The following is a 19,189-nucleotide window of genomic DNA, read 5'->3' on the forward strand; positions in this document are numbered from 1 at the left end:
TGAAGACAAGATGGTCACTTGTTGTTCATTCGGTGCCTATTTTGACTTGATGTTGGTTACCTTTGCGAGTCCTTATGTTGTGTTTTATTTTGAAATTGACTGGACACTCTGTGCGTTTCCTTGTCTGACTTCCTGTCTAAGCCAAAATATTCACGCTCCAGAGACGAACCGAGGCGTGTGATGTGGAAACAGGAGCATTGACTACAGTGGCCGCGAATGGCAACATAGTGCGCAGCGCTGACCAACAGCATGTGGAAATGTTCAATTTCGGCTCACCTCAGCTCCACCATTTTGCCTGTAACTCTGTTAAAAGATCAGAAGTAAGGTTGAAATAGCGTTTTCAATATGGCCATCACCATCATTGGGCTTCACAACGCTTCTTCAGAACCCAATGGGTGACGTCATTGAGACTACGTCCATGTTTTATACAGTCTACGTACAGGACTAAGCTAACAAGTTCAGTCATATGGAGAAGAAATGATTCCACACTTGAGTTCCTCCCTGCGACACTTAAAGCCTGAAAATCACTCCGTCCTCTCTTTCTGTGTTTTGGCCCCGGGGAAACATTTTTATAGTGCGCTTTTCTGCTGACCGGTGGCTACTGAACTTTTGTAATGAAGAGATTAAAAAAGAGACAATATTAAATCCCAACAAGACGGGAACAAAAGTTCACAGCTAACTGTATTTAACAGTTCACCTGCTCTGAACTCTCGTGCCATCCTAATCTTGATGCCTCTGTCCCTACAGTCCCCTTTTCTGTGTAATTCACCTCCCTGAGACGCTTCAGTGCTCCTGCTCACTTTAAGAACAGACGATGCTCTCATCTGATTGGTCCTTTTTAAGCTCTACTTATAACTTGCTTTCTAGTCCTTTTAAGATTCATGAAAACATTTTTTTGTTATGACCTTGTGAAGCACATCATGAATCAGATACTAGATTAATTTTCATTCTCTGGTTGGACCTTTTGCCCCAATTTGTATTTTATTTTTTTGCCAGAGCCGAAGCAAACTTTCAATAATACATATGCATGTGATTTGTTAAAGGTCACATATTCTGCTAAATCCACTTCACCATGTTTCTCTAACTCTAATATGTGTCCCTAGTCTGTCTACAAACCCCCCAATGATGAGTAAAGTTCATCCTCTTCGTCTTTAGCCTGCTCCACTTTTCAGAAAATGTGTGCTCAATCAGGCCGTTTAGAGATTTTCCCTTCATGACATCACAAAGGGCAGTAACCCCTCCCCCAGGTGGGTGACACTCCCACAGCTAGGTGTTCGTTCTGCCCTCTGAGTCTGCCTTCTCTCCGTAAACAATAGGACATGGAGCGAGAAAGCACTGAGACACCCAAGCCCTTCCAGAGAGGGGGCGTGGTCAAACACAGCTCATTTACATTTAAAGGTACAGACACAGAAACAGCCTGTTCTGAGCAGGGCTGAAATAGAGGGGTTTATAGGCATGATCAAATACAGGATCAGAGTGGATTTAGAACAAGAAACTTCACACACATGTTTTGAGGAGCTCTGAGACTTATTTAAACTGGTTGAAGAGGAGGAGAATATGTCACCTTTAACCGACACATAAGCTTGTTTTTGGGTTAGAGAGAACTCCCATGATTTCCCGCCAGCCACAACGTCATCTTGTTGTTAATGCTTTGATTGAGAGCCCGCCTGGAAGCGGAATTTACTATACTGTGGGTTTAATGGGACCTAATGGGGACCTCGACTTTTACAGCCAACCTCCAGTGGACACTCGAGGAACTGCATTTCTCTTTGCATTTCAGCGTTGGCTTCATTTGTCACCATCTGAGGTTGCCGCTTGTAAAAAAAGACTCTAATTCAAGTTATGAAACATTGTTTGTTGTTGAGGCCTAATAGAATATGTCATTTTGCAGTATGTGTGTCATATGTCCTCCAAGTGGTGTCCTCTGTTGGAAAGCGGTGCGCTCACTAACACAATAAGAGCTTGAAAAAAATGATTTAGTCGGGAAAAGAGCGCGGCTGTCAGCCTCAGTGAGATGCAATAATGGAAACAGATCGCATTTATAGTTTGATAAACAGAAGGACGCAAAATGCATTCAGGAATTCAAGCACAAACAAGACAATATAACTGACCATCCTGGAGAAATAATCTGGTTTAAGAAAAGTTTACTGGTACACTGAAGCGTGTGTGTGTGTGTGTGTGTGTGTGTGTGTGTGTCGGTAAAAGCAAACAATATCTTTACTTGTCTTAATATCACAGCCATAAAACAGAAAGCAAAAGCATGTTGGGGAAAATTGTTGTTTTTAATTAACAGAAATTACAGGAACACTTATGCACTGTCGCCAATGTCCTGATGTGAGCGCTCAATCTTAATCCTGGTTATAAATATGTATCAACCATCTGTCGTTTTTTTAATTTAAGTACTTTTCAATGCTCTCACGATCATTAAAAACAGAGATTTAACTGATTTAAAACTCGGTCTATTAAACGTTAAATGCTGTACTTGTGATTAATAGCTGAAATTTAATAGCGACTTTACTTTTACTTCCTGTTTGGATAAAAGTCTGCTTTTATTTTGAAATACAGTAATACCCTTCTTTATTTTGAATGTCTATACTAACTTAACCTCAGGGTACTTTACTCCCCGTTTGAATTCAACCATGCTTTTATTTTGAAATGTTGATCTGTCTTAAAATGAGAGTACTTTGCTTGCTGTGTGCTTTTATTTTGAAATAAAGTAAGGCCCTTCTGGTAGATGGAAGGTTAGGACATGAAGTTAAGCACAGAAACAGGAAGTGGCACAGGACCTTGTGGCGCAACGGTAGCGCGTCTGACTCCAGAAACAGGAAGTGGTTAGGGATCCCAAAGTGAGGTCAAACAGCTCAAAGGAACGGTAACATAGGTCAATGTGTGATGTCATAAGGTCAATGTGTGATGTCATAAGGTCAATGTGTGATGTCATAAGGTGGATATTACTTTGGACTCGTCAGCTGAGCTGTCTGAGAGTTTGTTAAAGTGAAATGAGACATTCAAAGATGCAGCAGTGTCCTTCTTTTACATCACTGAGACTACAGGGAGACACCGATGACCAGGTGAGCCTAAAGGGACAAAATAGCACAGATTCAAATAAATGGGGGGTCTGTGACACTGAAGGCCCTGTCTACATAGGTGCAGAGTCCTGTGTGTGATATGGAGAGCAGGCCAGAGTCTGAGGACCGGAGGTTGCTAGATGTGGTGTGAGAGGTACTGAGGGGCGTGGGGGTGAAGGGTATTTTGTATATAATTCAGGATCTAATTGGGAGCCAGTGGATGTGTATATGTGTGTGTTTTTGGTCTTACCCACGGTGAGCTGACCGGTCAGCTGTCCCTCGTCATTTCGAGCATTTACTGTCACATTTCTGTCTGATTGGAGGATCAGTGGACTGTCCTGAAGAAAGAGAATGAGAGGGAGAGATGATTAAAACAACATCATATTAAAATATATATTTAAGACCTTCAGTCTCCATCCTTACACACATCACCCCTCTGGGCAGCAGTCAATACTGCATTAACCTGCATAACCAACACTGCCGAAGCTTGTATCAACTCTCACACTGCAATACTTGAATCCCTCTCCTCTGCCTGTCTGACACACTCTGCATTTCATTTGAATAATCTATTCAAAACAGCATCCTGTCTGGGAGTGTGTTTGCTTGTTTCCAATCGTGTGTGTGTCCCTGTGTGTGTGTGTGTGTGTGTGTGTGTGTGTGTGTGTGTGTGTGTGTGTGTGTTCACAAAAAAGGCAATTATTCTCAAACTAACGAGCTAAATGCAACTGTGACCCTGACCCCTGCTCTCCACTTTAGAGTCTGATCGAGCCACGCTCTGCACACATTAGTTTACATTCAGCGGCTGTGTTGCAATGAATGCAAAGCCAATATCTGCCATTTAAACTCAATCTAACAACTTACTTTCTCCCTTTACCCGCCGTCTTTCTCTCCCTCTCTGTCCAGTGGAGTGCATCAGTCTGCAAATCATCCTACTCACATTCTCACCCACACTTCCCTATCACTCTCCATTACATCTCTGCACGTACATTATCTTACTTTTAGTCTATTTGCCTTCCCTTTTTTGCCCTCTCTTTTTTTTTAAATGGCTTATTTGTTTTGATAGCGTGAAATGAATAGCTCACAGGTGACCCAATTTCTCCGTTGATTTCCCCAAATTAATATCGTGATGCATTCTGCTCTGAATTCCAAATGAGAATTGTGTTAAAATTGGAAAGTCGTTGATCCGTTGAAATGGAAAAAAATCTTCCCTCCTTCCTTTCCTCATCACTCCCAATCCACCTCTCTCACCCCTCTCTCTCGCTCTCTCTCACTTCGTTATTCTGTTCGTTATGGGTGGATATTCATTGTTTTCAGGTGTCTGCTTGTGCATGTGGAGACCGAATCTCTAATATGTCACACCTGTCTGTGCTCCATTTCAGAGCGTCCAAACACTCCTGGGATGGGCCGATGACAAACACTAACACGGACCGCTGCACGAGCGTGAAGGACAATAACAAGTTGTTGTTTTTTGGTAGCAGAAACAACACAAATTGGACTTGTATACAAAGGACATACATGTAGAGAGATTAAATAACAACTCAACAAGTTAACATATCCAAGATGTACACACACTTCCATCCAATAAGTGCTGCATGTGTACAAGTACAATCAGCCTCTTTGCATGCACACACACACACACACACACACACACACACAAACACACATGCACATACCAGCCACTAACGCAGAGTCAGGTAACAAATTTGCAGACAACAAATGAGCACTCCATATCGTGCATCGCCTCCCTCGTCTGGTTCCCGACGCATGTGCACTGGATTAATTATTTCCAACGGGCCGTGTGATAGGCTTCACTATATTATCTTTCCACTCTGTTTAAAGCCACGGGCGCTTTGTAAAGCATGACAGATGTAATGTGCTTCGAATCATTCCAGCTCGACGGGCAGCGTGCATGAACGGGCCTGATCGCGTTCGTTTAGTGCAGGATTCAGTCACTCAGAAGTTGCCAGCGCACACGTGAAATTTCATTTGATTAAGCACTCGTATGCAAATGCGAGGAAATGCCGACTGTAAATAATTGCTGCATATTAAACAGTTGCTAATTTCTATTTACACAACAGTTGATTGAAGCCAAACAATCTGCTTGGTGGAGCTTATGTGACACGTATAGCAGCGGGTAACAATAACGGCAAGGCTCGCTTGATGAGGAAATAGTCGATTCTACCTTTAGGCAATCAACGGCAATCACAGCAGAAACAAAAGGTCCTTACTAGCTTGGTAACCAATTACAAATCTATCAAATCTAAACCTATACGCTTGTATTCGGAGCATAGAAACAAGCTCTAAAAGTGTTTTTTATTTATTAAATCCTTCTTTAAGCAGGTGTACTCCCACTGATAAACAAAAACCTCTTCCTGGTCAAACAGCAGCACAAAATGTTCCACACAAAGAACCAACAACAAGCAAATCAAGCAATATAACCAGAAGAGTTCAGCAGTAAAACATGTGCACACACTCGTCAGACGATCCTTAATCCTGGGTTTAAAATCTTCTACGGCCTGGCGCACACCAAAAGATTTTAAAAATCTTAAACGATTTTGAAATTGTGAGAGAGCCCACACATGAGCCCACGAAAAATCATGACAGATTAACAGTTCAGTTCTCATAGTGTGTGGAGAGCAAGGAGACGACCAACTCAGAACAACACAGAATAACAGATTAATTCATAAACAACCAGAGTCTCAACTATCAGAATGTGTAATCCTGCGTGGTCAAATGCGACTTTAGAGTAAACAAATATGATGGTCAAGCTAAATGTGGCTAACTGTTAGCTTGTAAATCCAAAACATTTTGGTTTCCTTTCCTTGTCAGTTGGATTGTGGTTTGTTTTACAGGACACGTTGTATTAAACACTCAGGTTGTTGCCACACATCAACAAGTTGCTCCTCCATTTCTGAAATCCATTTAATTTTATGCTTTGTGTTTGCTGTTGTCGCCATGGTTACATTTGTTGTTCTTCCTGCTTCAGTCAGCTTACTTCCTGATTGGCTAATGTTCTGTTCCACGTGGCACTTCACAGAGTCCGTGCTCGGCCGTCCTCGGTGTTCTCCAGATTCGACAGGATTTCTGATTAAAGTAAATATTGAACACATTTAATATTTAGGGATGAAGGCGCATAGTGTGTCTGTAGGGAGCACTTGTTTTGGTCTAAAAATCTGCTCTGAAAGTCGTACAGGAAGCTTTTAATGAAGCTTTAAATAAGCTCCATCTATTTCCTGAGACCGATGTGTAGGAGAGGAATGAATCCATTCAAAAGTAGATGTTGGCAAATCTGGCCAGCAGAAAGAATGATGTCATCATTTAGCATGACTTGTCTTCGGAACCCCAACTGAAATTGACTTCCAGCATCCCTGATGACATGACAGAACGCGCCGCAACCGTCATGCATGCGACATGTTTGTCAGTGCATTTAGGACCAAATTGTTACAACAACATATATGACACATGCTCCGGACCATGTGCACAAACATGCCGGTTGTTAAGTTGAGATCTGAGTTGCAAAGAGCTGCAGCTTCCTATTACCATAAGGTTATTTTTCAAGTAGAACTACATTTTTAAAAACACAAGTCTGTTCACATTTTATTCCATGCATGTATCCCCTCCATGTTTATTATGTTTAGCATCTAGCTCGACATTTGTCTGTGACATTAATGCTTAATTTCTCTCCATGAAAGTCCGTCTTCAGTGTAGATTGTGTGATGTTTGATAATGGTTAGACGACGTCTCACTTTAATGTCAGTCTGATGTTGGACATGCTTTTTGTGGTTACTTTGAAATGGCTTTCGGCTCAGCAGGATGCTAACCGTTTCATTGCTTAGATGTTGACACATGATGCGAGGCATTGCCATCTTTAATCATGTTTGATGTAAGAAATACAATCTGTATTTGAATTATTCGTACACTGATGTATTTGTGTTCAGAGTTTGTGCTATTTTTGACACATTTTACTGATACATGATATTAAGGCATTGCAAATTTTTATGCCAGTTGCAGCTGCCCAACATGGATGATCACACGTTCTTACACTGACTGCCAACAAATCATGCTGTGGCCAATTTTCAGCAGCCTCTCAGTGATTACAGATGAGTCCACCTCAGATACGCCTCAACACCATCCAACAGCACTTTCACCCACAACAATTATGCATAAATGCGCTGATTAAACACTACAAAATGAGAGCTCCCGACAGCATGATACGGGACTAAATCTAGTCGAATTATAAATATATATCAAGCCCCTTCTGAAATGTAACCCGCAGCTAGTTCTTTGGAAACTTTTGAGGCTATTTGTTAAGATTTTAAATACTCTTAGACCATTGCACAAGGTTAGTCATGTAGGCTACATCGATTGTTGCAGAATCAGTGGTTAATACAATACACTGTGTGCATGTGATAAATTGAGGACCTCCAGTAAATTACGAATTACCCCCTATTCCCAAAAATCTACACAAAAAGGAAATGTAGTGCAACTTGCGTTTTGCAGGCGATAAAGCGTTAATGTACACATGAGGTGACGTCTGCCAGCTTCACTGATTTCACACTTGCCATGCGTCATTACCCACAATCACCTGACAACACCTCCTTCCAATTGACGGTATATTTAAGATGCAAGATCTCCGCTCTCTCCCTCTGCTCTGTCATCTCTCTGACCGGCAGCAGTTCTGCACTCTCGCTCAGCTCCACCATGCAGGTGGTGAGGTGTGATGAGGGCAGAGCCTAGACGCCAAACACAAACTGAAATACTGTAAGCAAGTGTGTCCCCATAGATGCTTCCTGGGCAGGCCGCCCATTGATTTGTAGATCTGTGGAATACCGGGTTGAGTCATGTTGTCCATCTGTATACACAGTTTATGGATCTTAATAAAAGCGGCTTTACTTGGTTTCATGGCGAGCTGCAACATTTCTTTAGTACACATATTTTGTTTACTTTAGACTCTCTTCATTCCTTATCTCCCTCTCCGGCTCACTTCATCGTCCCTCTGGCTTTTGTGTTTACTGTTTCGCTCATAAATCTCCCCTCGTCGTGTGAAATGTGCACGGCCGCATGAATAAATACACTAAAGGCACATATACACGTCATGCACTCCCCTGTGAGCTGACACAACATTCAACACTGCGCCATTAATTCAGTTAATAGTTTAATTTCACTTTGATTATAAATACAGGCACAGGCATGCCAGCCTGAGGTAGCCAATGTAATTAGTCAGGTAATAATAAGCCACGGACTCGTGGCTCATCATCGCAGCCTACAGCAACCAGTACAGATGGGGTCTAATAACAGCTTTCAGTGTGCCTGACACACAGCCTGTCTCACTGCTTCATCTGACCGTCTGTCTGACCGTCAGTCTCAACAGGTCTGCACTGAAGGTAGGTAAGTGATGTGATTGGTTTATTTGTGTTCAGTCATCACTCTAATAGCAGCCTTCATCTCTCTTGTCTGTCTCCTCTGCTCCGTCTCACTGCCTGTCTAACTTCATACAGAACCATCGTAAGCACAGGAGCCTCATACAAGATACATTAGGTTGATTCATCTCTGCCATCAGCCTAATAACAGCTTTTAGCTCTCCTGCCTGTATCCCTGTGATTGCCTGTCTCACCTCGCTGTCATAAAGGTTATGGACATTTACTAAACAAGAGATACTTATATCTGTCAATCAAAAAAAAAAAAGAACCTTTCAGCTCTTCCCTCTCTGCTCTGTCAGTCTCCTTCTGTCTCTTTGATTTTTGTGAGAAAACTCTTTTGCCAGTCTACCTATCAGTCAGCTGATCGGTTTGAGTAAATGATTCGATTTTTTTATTTACAGTGAGTTCAATTGTCAGACTCGGACAAAAATATCAGATATGTCATTATTTACAACTAAAGGCCTTTGCACATTGGGTCTGAAATTGACGAGTGTTAAAAAAGAAATACGATCTCATGTTATTTCGATCATGTTTGCACACTGAGTCCGAAACTTTCATCCGTCATTATTTCTTTCAGAACATGTTTGACCTTCACCGACAGGTGAAACTCTTGTTTATCGATAAGGGAAACTCTCCTTCATTAACAGGTAAAACTCTCCTTTATCGACAGGTGAAACTAGGACAGGTGAAACTCTCCTTCATTGACAGGTGAAACTCTCCTTTATCAATAGGGGAAACTCTCCTTCATTGACAGGTGAAACTCTCCTTTATCAATAGGGGAAACTCTCCTTCATCGACAGGTGAAACTCTCCTTCATCGACAGGTGAAACTCTCCTTTATTGACAGGTGAAACTCTCCTTTATCGACAGGTGAAACTCTCCTTTATCGACAGGTGAAACTCTCCTTTATCGACAGGTGAAACTCTCCTTTATCGACAGGTGAAACTCTCCTTTATCGACAGGTGAAGCTCTCCTTTATCGACAGGTGAAACTCTCCTCGCTTTTGTCTTGTTGTTATCTGGATAGACCGAGTTGTTGTATTTTTCAAGGAGTGAAAACACAAAATCAACTTCACTGCTTGTGAAGGCGTGTTGTCCATCAGTGTATACAGTCTATGATACAGACCTAACAAATTATTGTCACTCGTCTGCTTTCCTGTATGAATCTTTAAAGAATCCCACTTAGAGTTGACAGAAGATAGAGCTGAAAATGTGTAGTTAATAAGTTAAGAAACACAGGAACAGCTGTTTGACTTTATAACTGAAGACATGTAGTCTAAGCTCTCACAGAATACCAGTCAAACAATGAGTGATAAAGTGCCTGCGGTGTCCCTCCATTCCTCTTTAAACTTTAATTCAGCTAATTAGCAAGCACTATTAAATAAGTGATGTGTTTGTTGGTGTGCAATGTTAATTTGTTGTTTTCGGTCCCCGCGGTCGTGTAACAACAGAAAACAAAACAGGGTTTGTCATTGGCATACTCTCAGGGTGCCCGGTTTTAATATGCTGTAGGGTCTTGATGTGCATTCGGGGGCCTCATCATCTCCGTTACATTTCATCAGTGACCTGTAGAAGCTTCGTGTTGATGGCTTTGAGATCATTATAAGGGATTTAAATCTCAACATGACAGCTGGTGTGAAAAGCAGCCAGTCGAGACCAATAAGGTCGGTTTGTGTCTGCTTGTGCGTTGAACTCGCATCGTGCAAATTCTGAAGGTCAAAGCATCAAAGTAGCTGACATTAGCTGCTGCTAACTGAGCTTTCAGTTGCTGGAAACTTGTCAGGCAGATAGCTGGCTGAGAACAAAAAGAGTATGAGCTGAGATAGATCATTTAATGAGGGAAACAAGCTAGGTATCCCAGCATGCTCTGAGCAGTGACTCCACTGCTAGTGATACACAATGAATAAAAAGTTTTTTTGACTGCGTCAGTTCGCTGTCAGTAGACACATACAGCGAGAGTGCAGAGTAAGGGAGGGTGTCTGCTCCTCTTCAGTGTTTTCGTTGTGTTTGTTTATTGTTTGCGTCTCATTAGCTTGTGTGTGTCTCCTTTGTACATGTAACGTTTAGTAGCCGTGGTGTAAGTTTCCTCTGTGCAGTCTATTTTGCTCAATCTCATGAATGGTTGTATAAATAAACTAGACTATGTTTCACCTTGAATAAGGCAGCAGTGCCGTGATATGTGCGCTATCCAATTGCAGTCTTAGGTAGACCTGTACACAATTAGGTCAGAGTAGTACGAGATTTTCCAAACCATCAAGTTCAATGAAATATTAACAAAGTCAGCGGCTGCATTACAGTCAGGGGCATTAAAGTCAGGTGTGTTTTTTTTTTTATTAATTCAGTGAGGAGTTTTCCTCAGGGCTCTGCTGAGGTCTGAAAGATGACTAAACATTTAAGAGCATGTTTGGATGGTGCAAAATTAGCTGTAAACCATAGAGTGTAAGAAACATGAACGTAGTAACAGTGATGTCACTGATTGGTTTCTGAAGAGATGTTTTTGTGCGGCCGCAATTTTGGAAATAAAATCTCCACCTAACATTTTGTGCCTTTATTGTAGAGATAGGACAGTGGGTAGAGTCAGAAATCAGAGAGAGAGAGAGTAGGGAATGACATACGGGTAAGGAGCCACAGATCGGATTTCAACCTGGGCTGCCCAATTGGAGGACTGTAGCCTCCCTACATGAGGCGCAAGCACTAACCAAAATGCTACTGCGCCCCCAAAATGCAGTTTTATTGCACTTGTACGTTGGCTTTATCTCTTTAAACCAGAGGTCACAGCTTGAGCCAGAAGTAGGTGCATCATAACGATGAGGTAACAGAATTCTAAAAAGATCTCCTCCTACTGTTTAACAACGATTTCAGTTTCTTGCCCAAGGACACATCGGACATGTGGCTGCAGGAGCTGGGCATCAAATCCCTGATTGAGAGACGACTGACTCTACCAATTGAGCCACAGCCGCCCCGGTGAGTGTCCTGGACATGACTGCAAAGTACAAAATTGTGATAGATTTATATGCCTTCTCCAGCCATTTAGTTGGATCCTTTGACCCACTGAGGCGGTCAGGAAAGGTCAGGAAACCTCAACTCACTGCTCAGGTTAGCCTGTTACTGTAAGACAACTTGTCTTCCCCTACCAGGCGTCCAGACGGTCCATAACTTTCTGATGTGAATTGACCACAAGCTACTGTTATCTTTCTGCCCACCAAACACGTCATCCCTGTGTACAAACACAAAAATGCTCCACATGTATACATGAGCTACTCCTCTCCCCCTGCAAATCTGTCCTCGTCCAGCTGAACGATTTCTGCATAATATTAAAATAATGTGTTCTTTTAAATACATCTAGCCGGAAAAGAAGTAGGAGTAGAAGGAGTATTTTGCTCTAGCCTCTGATTGGAGTTTCTGGCCGTGCATTTCATAATCCAGAGATTTGCACAAACTATCCTGCAAGTGAGGTTTTACCAATGATACCTTCCAACCTCAGGGCTTAAAGATAAAACACATCTGCAGGATTTTGCACAACATTTCAGATTAGAGCCCTGGAATACATTTTCATATAATGGTCTTAAGCACACAATCGGAGGAAACTGTTAGTCCTGTTGTGGCATTAGTTCAATATTTTTTGTGCGAGCTTCTGCTGAGGCTGAACAAAGCCTGCCAGGACATGATGAGATAAGAATAGTTTACCCATAAAAAAAGGGAAACGAGAGAGCGAGAGAGAAACTGTGTGCACACTATAAACAGCTTACAACTTTCTTTAATCCCAGCTGGTATTAGTTTCTCCCTTTTGTTTACTTTGCTGCAGTTTGGGACTCACTTATTGATGCATGTTGTACTGCTGTTGTTTGGTGCTCTATTTGTTGTAATGCTTATGTTTTATACAAGACCTTAAATCTTCCCCTAAACTTGGAGAACAGTATTTAACCTATTCCTGTGACAAAAAACAACAGATGCATGCAGACGAACAAGAGGAAAAAAAGACGAGAGGTGGTGCAGAAGGAAGATTAAGGATATGGATATTACAATTTATAATATTTGAACATTTACAAATAAGCACATTTACTTTATTATATTAACAGAGTCTAAAATTCTACAATTCATTTATCAGAAGCTTGTATCCAAAGCGATGAAAAGTGCAACACAAGCAAGGATCTGGAGACATCAGGACGTGCAAACATACAGATTTAAGAGGGAGGGAGTGTAGTCCTGGATGAGAGATTTTAGGTAAGGAGACGTTTTTGTCGCTGTTTTGTAAGGGAGCAGCGAACAGACTTTTACATTTGATTTTATCAGACTTAATATATATTTATAGTAGAGATGCACCGATCCACTTTTGTTCAGTTCCGATCCAATTCCGATACATATACACATTGTTGTTGTTGTTGGAATTAAGGTCAATCACTTTAAGCAAATTTAATGAAGGTGTGAAGGACTTGCATTTCAACGCAGTGTCTTCCTCAGAGTCAAGAACATGTTTATTTCTTCAGCTTCAGTGATTGTCTAGATTGGAATTCTATCATCATAAACAGCGTCTTCTGTGTGCAGAATTAGCTGAATCCCATAAAACACCACAAACAGACAGCATGAAAGCATGAAAGGTTTGCTGCACATGTACAGTTTATGTCACTGTGTAGGCTACAAAATAATCTTATATCCAGGACTGCTGTGTCTGCTTTAAATGTGCAAGTAGGAAAATTCAAATAATTTCTGTGGTTATGACAATGAAGCAGTGAAAGGTTGAATCGTGATCCTGCAGTTTGGGACTTCAGTGCTAAGCAGCAGAACTAATATGAAGGTATGCACGCTTAAAACACCTCATTTTGCAGAACACATGTACCCACACACAAGGTCATTAAACATAGGCTACAACATGATTAGCATGCAGACTGTGTTCAGTTATTAACAGGACAGACTCACAGAGCCAATACACTAACACTGCAACGTCTGCGGCTGCATCACCGCTGTATTTGTCTCTATAGAAACAACTTTTCCCTCGAGTCCTGTGTCCTGTGGCACGGTCGAGGAGTGGAAGAGAGACAAGATAAGTGGAGAGGACGGAGGAGGAGAGCAGAGCAGATAAAGTTGCAATGCTCCATTTGCTGTGAAATATTCCCCTGTGGTGCAAATACTTGAGGTGAAAGAGGAATAAGTTAACTCTGGAGAAGTTTGTGTGTGTGTGGAAGAGATGCGTGTGTGTAAGTTGCTTTATGCATGGGTAGAGTTGACCTTGTTCACCTGTACGTGTCCAGCTGTATGAGTGCCTGTTGCTTGTACATGTGTGTATTTTTGTGTGCCTGCCCAAGCAGACATGTCTTGCTACTAATAGATTATCGATCAGGGTCAGTTTCTGAGGCTGGTACTGGCACAGACATGCACACACACACACACACACACGCACACGCACACGCGTGCACACACACACACACACACACACACACACGCACACACACACACACACACACACACACACACACGCACACGCGTGCACACACATGCACACACACACACACACACACACACACACACACACACACACACACACACACACACACACACACAGGCACATGCAGGCTATTGAATGCTAGGGCTGGAAAGGACAATCGATTCACAAAAGTATTTTTTATTTGACGTTTTAAAAATATGTTTTTAGGAGGGGGATTGATATTCCGACATGAAGTTGTGTCTGTAATCAGAAAAACAGTCAACAAGAGCAGCCAAAAGAAGAAAAAAATTAGAAATTAGCCATCTGTTGTTCCATCCAACTGAAAAAACATAACCAGTGGCAGGTTGTCGTCATGTCTGACATACAACCAACTCACCTCTGTGAGCACATATGATAGCTAGTTTGGTCCTGAATGCTCTGGATTTGTTTGGACCAGAGAAGGTAGGCGGTTTTAAGGCGGCCCCACACGGCCGTTTTGGACGCCCCTCGGTTTGCCAGATATGAGAGCAGTTATCAGGTCAAACCAACAGGTGTTGCAGCGATGGAAGCGGGCAAGAGAACTGGTTCAGATAGAAGTGATTGTACCCGACCTAAAAAGCCTCTGCATGTTTCTAATAAGCTCCACGAGCAGAAATGTGCTCAAACTAGGATCAATATTGGAGATGCTTTTGAAACATGGAGAGAGGTTAGAACACAGAAAGGTTTACAGACCAATGCAGAGCTGGATAAACACTGAAGCTTCAGTGTCCACCACATGGCAACCTGCGGCAGCATGGACTCTAGAGAGGAAGGGGCGGGGGGAGACAGCTCTCTACAATGTTTAGAATTTGACATGCGGTACCTATTTTAAACGCTCGACGTCAGCGTTACATATTGCTCCTTTAATAAATCAAATAAAGTTATCGATACTATTAAATCACAGTGCTTGTTGTATCACAATACTTTTGAATTGCCATACCAATCGCAATAATCGGGATCAAATGGAATCGGCACCAAAGCAAAAAATTATATACATTTCTGTGGCTAATGAGCATCCTTATAAAACTGGATTTATCATTCTTACATGTCAGGCTTTCTGTTCCTTTTTACACACAGCAGTTTGGATTTTTTAAGACGGTTGCTGCACTGTCATGGATTCCAATCTTTCGGCTGATATCTCAAAATCCATTTACCATCTGATGTTATCCTCATATATGTGTTACTGCTCTTGTTCCTGGTTTCTTCTTGTACAGTTTCCTTGCTGTCTCTGTTCCATCCAATTCCCCGGGGGATCAAAACAGATCCTTTTTCATTTGTACTGAACCCATGGCTATGTGGGTGAATGTGAGTGTGTATACGTTTATGTGTGTGTGTGCGTGTGCGTGTGTGTGTGTGTAAAGACCATATTCGCTGTAGGGGCCATACAAACCCTCCTCTTTAACCCTATCACCTCGTCACATTCAGGACAATCTATCCCATCAAGGCAGTACAGATCAGATAGCCATCATAGCTCGCAGGGAATAAACACTTACATTACTGCTATTATAAAGGCTGCAGAGCCCAGCGCTAATCTAGATCACTGTTATCTTAACTGGGGGGGAATATAACTCAAGAACGCACTGGCTTATTCTTTGCCTTTAAGGTCAGCAGACTCACACCTGATAGATCATGGAGTGCAGTTTTAGGAACAGAATGTGATGATTTATAAAACACTGAAAACCCATATTTATTAAGAATAGCACAAAGACAACATATCAAATATTGAATTTGATGCCAGAAGATCATAGCCACCCAGTATACTGTATATAGATTTTCTAATGTTGTTTGAGATGAAATCCCCAGATTCTTTGCTGTCTTTTTAGATAATTGTGTTGGGCTTTTTGATTTCGTATATGGACATCTTGAGAGAGACTGGAAACGTGGGGAGGGAGAATGGGGGACGACATGCACCAAATTGCGTCTTGATCCTGGGGCAACCTCTGGTTTTGAAAAATTAAGCCAATGTGGAAGTGCAAAATCCTGCAGTTCCTCGAGTGTCCACTAGAGGCTGGCTGCAGAAGCACAGGAAGTCACATACACACCCATTCAAAAAAGCCTGTTTTTACAGCAGAGATTAACATGTTTACAGCCTGGTTCAAAAAAACAAATAGGTCTGATTAGCTAATGACTCGCTCAGCACACACTGTACATGGGGTGAATGTTTTGATGACTCATCAGTTTTGATTTGATGAAGGATAAGAGTTATTCACAATAAGGTGTGTAGCTGACCTGATTGACAGGTGGGCGCGGTGTAACGGTTTGTCAGGAGGTTTAAAACCCGCCTCAGCTCCAGCTGTCAGTCTGTTGTTAGGTTGACTGAACGTTAGACTGAGACAGCATTTCCAACATGGAGACCGCCATCGATGGGAATCCAGCGCCCCCTGCAGTAACAGGTGGGTGATGACACTCAGGCGTCATCCATTAATATTTACAGTCTATAGTCATGATCAGGCGTCGAAAACTGCCACCATTGCGATGAAGGACTGTAGCGTCAGCTGGGGCACCTCCTCTACAAACTGAGCTGTCCGAGTGTTTGCCAGCACAGTATTTCACAGAGTGGTTAGCCCTGAGGTCGCGTTAACCCAATGGAGTATTTTGAAGGTGAGCAGATCATTCCCAGTTTTCCCACAGAGTACATCCTGGAGGTGATCCAATCAAAGATAAAGCTAACACAGACATTAGTTGTTTCCACCAGGTGTCGATTCACAGAGGTGATAGAGAATAACATGCTGAGTGTAAATTCATCAACATTGTTTTTTCAGTGACCAGTCCATTAGATCTATATCTCCCGCTCCTCTCAACACTTACGTACTGTATGTGTCTTTTATCAAGCTCAGCCTCACCAGCTTGTTATCCCATAGTCATGGCTGTTGAATAATGTATTCAGGGCCGCTCTCTCTTCCCCCAGAGGAGCAGTGTTGGAAGGGATATATGGCTGCTTCAAACCGAATACTCTGATTCACTGGGGGCTCGAGGCTGCTGGGAGTTTTTTATGTTCTTATTTTCTGTAAAGACCCAATCCTGCTAAATAGTACAAGAGAGAGAAAAAAATGCTGCGCGGTTCTTTGTCTGCTTGGAAACACTTTGAAGAAGGAATTGAGCAGATTATCCGGAACTTTAAGATGGACTTAAAGTTTTAGTCGTACTGGATACTCGAGAATTTATGCCAAACCCCAATCAAGTGTAACAATTAGCTCTTTTGGTTTGAAATGATTAATCACTAAGCGTCTTTAGCCATGCAATTTTATCACCCTTTCCACAAGTACAATCAAGGAAGGAAAGTAATTGTTTTTTTTTTACGTTCTTTTAAAGGGCAACCTTTATATTGGTTTATGGCTTCTGATCTGAGGCTTTAATCAGAGCTCCTCTTGGCCTCTTTTTAGGCTCATTTTCCTGCAGTTCAATACGTGGTGTGGTTTGTTAGTGTCTCATTGCTGTGACGGGGATTTCCTGATGTCGGCATCTCTGCAGAGCTCTCAGCCATGTGATGAAATCCCCAGTCGAGAGGATGCCTCCATAATTACGGGGAATGGTTTACAAGGACGGGACACGAGAGACATGAAGTGGATTCTGTTGATAGGGAAACGTTGCATCAATTGGGACATGACGAGAGGAGAGCGTTAAAGTGACTACTGCAAAAACTACAGTGAGGATTCATGCATGTGCAAGACTTAAAGTACCTGTTGGAAGTATACAGATTACATAAATCATTATTCAAAATTAATCATACTTCATTACTAATGATGCATTTACAGTAAGATGTGTTTGACAGTAAAATGATGCAGACTTGGTTTTGAGTCTGTAGGGACTTGGGTTGGGAACAGGAGGGTCACCGGCTCAAGTCCCCGTGCGGACCAAATCTGAAAATTGGTCTGGTAGCTGGAGAGGTGCCAGTTCCCTCCCTGAGCACTGCAGAGGTGCCATTGAGCAAGGCACCGGACCCCCACCAAACGCAGCAGCGCTCGCTGTGGGTAGCCCACTCACTCATCTCTGTTAGTGCATGTCGATAGCATCCTGTTTGTACCAGTCTTCTGCTAAAAAGAGGGAAAAAGGAGGGGGAATGACACGCAGGAAAGAAGCCACAGGTCGGACTTGTACCGAGGCCGCTTGCTTCATACATGTGGAGCGACTGAACTTCTAGGCCATCTATACTCCAGTAGTTTGAATTTGAAAGATTTCCATTTGGAGTGTGAAAGGACACAGTAGGCCTCAATAATTTAAAACAGAATACATAGTGAACAGAGGACTTGGAGTAACCCCTTTAAATGAGACGCAGAGGACAGTATGTGGGACGTTAGAGGAAAAACTAAGGACAGGACAGCAGAGACAAAAGAAAAGGCTACAGTACTAATTAATTATAAGAAGGGTAAAGAACACAGCTCTGAAATAGTTCTCATTAAAAAGAGAAAATGGACTGACAAATCTGAAGAGCAGACAGAGGACAAGAGCTGCATGAAATGAGCAATGTGCTGACTGTGCTACTTTTTCTCCTCATGACAAAGCAGCACATATTGAACAGAGCATCCAAGCAGACAAAGGATCCATATGCAGAAGTGCAAAAAACTGCAATTCCTTGAGTGTCCACTTGAGGCTGGCTCCAAATGCCAAAGAATCCCTGTTAGCGCCCATATCAAAATGTGCACTTTTACATGAGAAATAAACATGTTTACAGCTTGGAACAAACAACAGATTTGGACTCCATAGCTGATTGTTTTTATTGATAAGAATTGAAGGAGGGCGTGATTTTTTTAAACTAATCTTTTGATGAGTTTTGACGATATAAGGCTAAGAGTTATGCATACTTAGACATTACACAGGGCATACCTGGATTGACTGGCAGGTGGGCACCAAACAGAAACGTCAAGTGTTGAAAAATGAAGCCAATGCGTAAGTTGAAAAAAAAAAATGCAGTTCCTTGAGTGTCCACTTGAGGCTGGCTCCAAGCGCCAAGGATTCCCCATTAGGTCCCATTTTAAAATGCCAACATTAATGCATAAATAAACGTATTTACAGCTGAAAAATGGCAGATTTGATACCAATTTGATATGATACCAGCTATTTTTTCTTTGTAATTTTAGGGAGGGATTTTTTTTTACTAATCAGTTTTGATGATATAAGGCTAAGGGTTATGCATACTTGAGCATAAAAAGGGGCATGGCTGGGTTGACTGGCAGGTTGGCCCCAAGCGGCAACCTCCAGTGTTGAAACATGAATAGGTTTATTGGTATACAGTGTACAGTGG

At 42.1% G+C, this 19,189-nt stretch overlaps 1 protein-coding gene across 1 annotated transcript in view; it reads right to left on the reverse strand.

Moving 5' to 3' along the window:
- LOC132994457 (zeta-sarcoglycan) overlaps nucleotides 1-19,189 on the reverse strand; it is a 390,284-nt gene that overhangs the window by 77,180 nt on the left and 293,915 nt on the right. Inside the window, exon 4 of the mRNA XM_061064818.1 lies at nucleotides 3,319-3,406. Coding sequence (XP_060920801.1) covers nucleotides 3,319-3,406 — 88 coding nt within the window. The remainder of the gene's footprint in view (nucleotides 1-3,318; nucleotides 3,407-19,189) is intronic.

Source organism: Labrus mixtus, chromosome 2, assembly GCF_963584025.1.
Source record: "Labrus mixtus chromosome 2, fLabMix1.1, whole genome shotgun sequence".
Classification (NCBI taxonomy): Eukaryota; Metazoa; Chordata; class Actinopteri; order Labriformes; family Labridae; genus Labrus; species Labrus mixtus.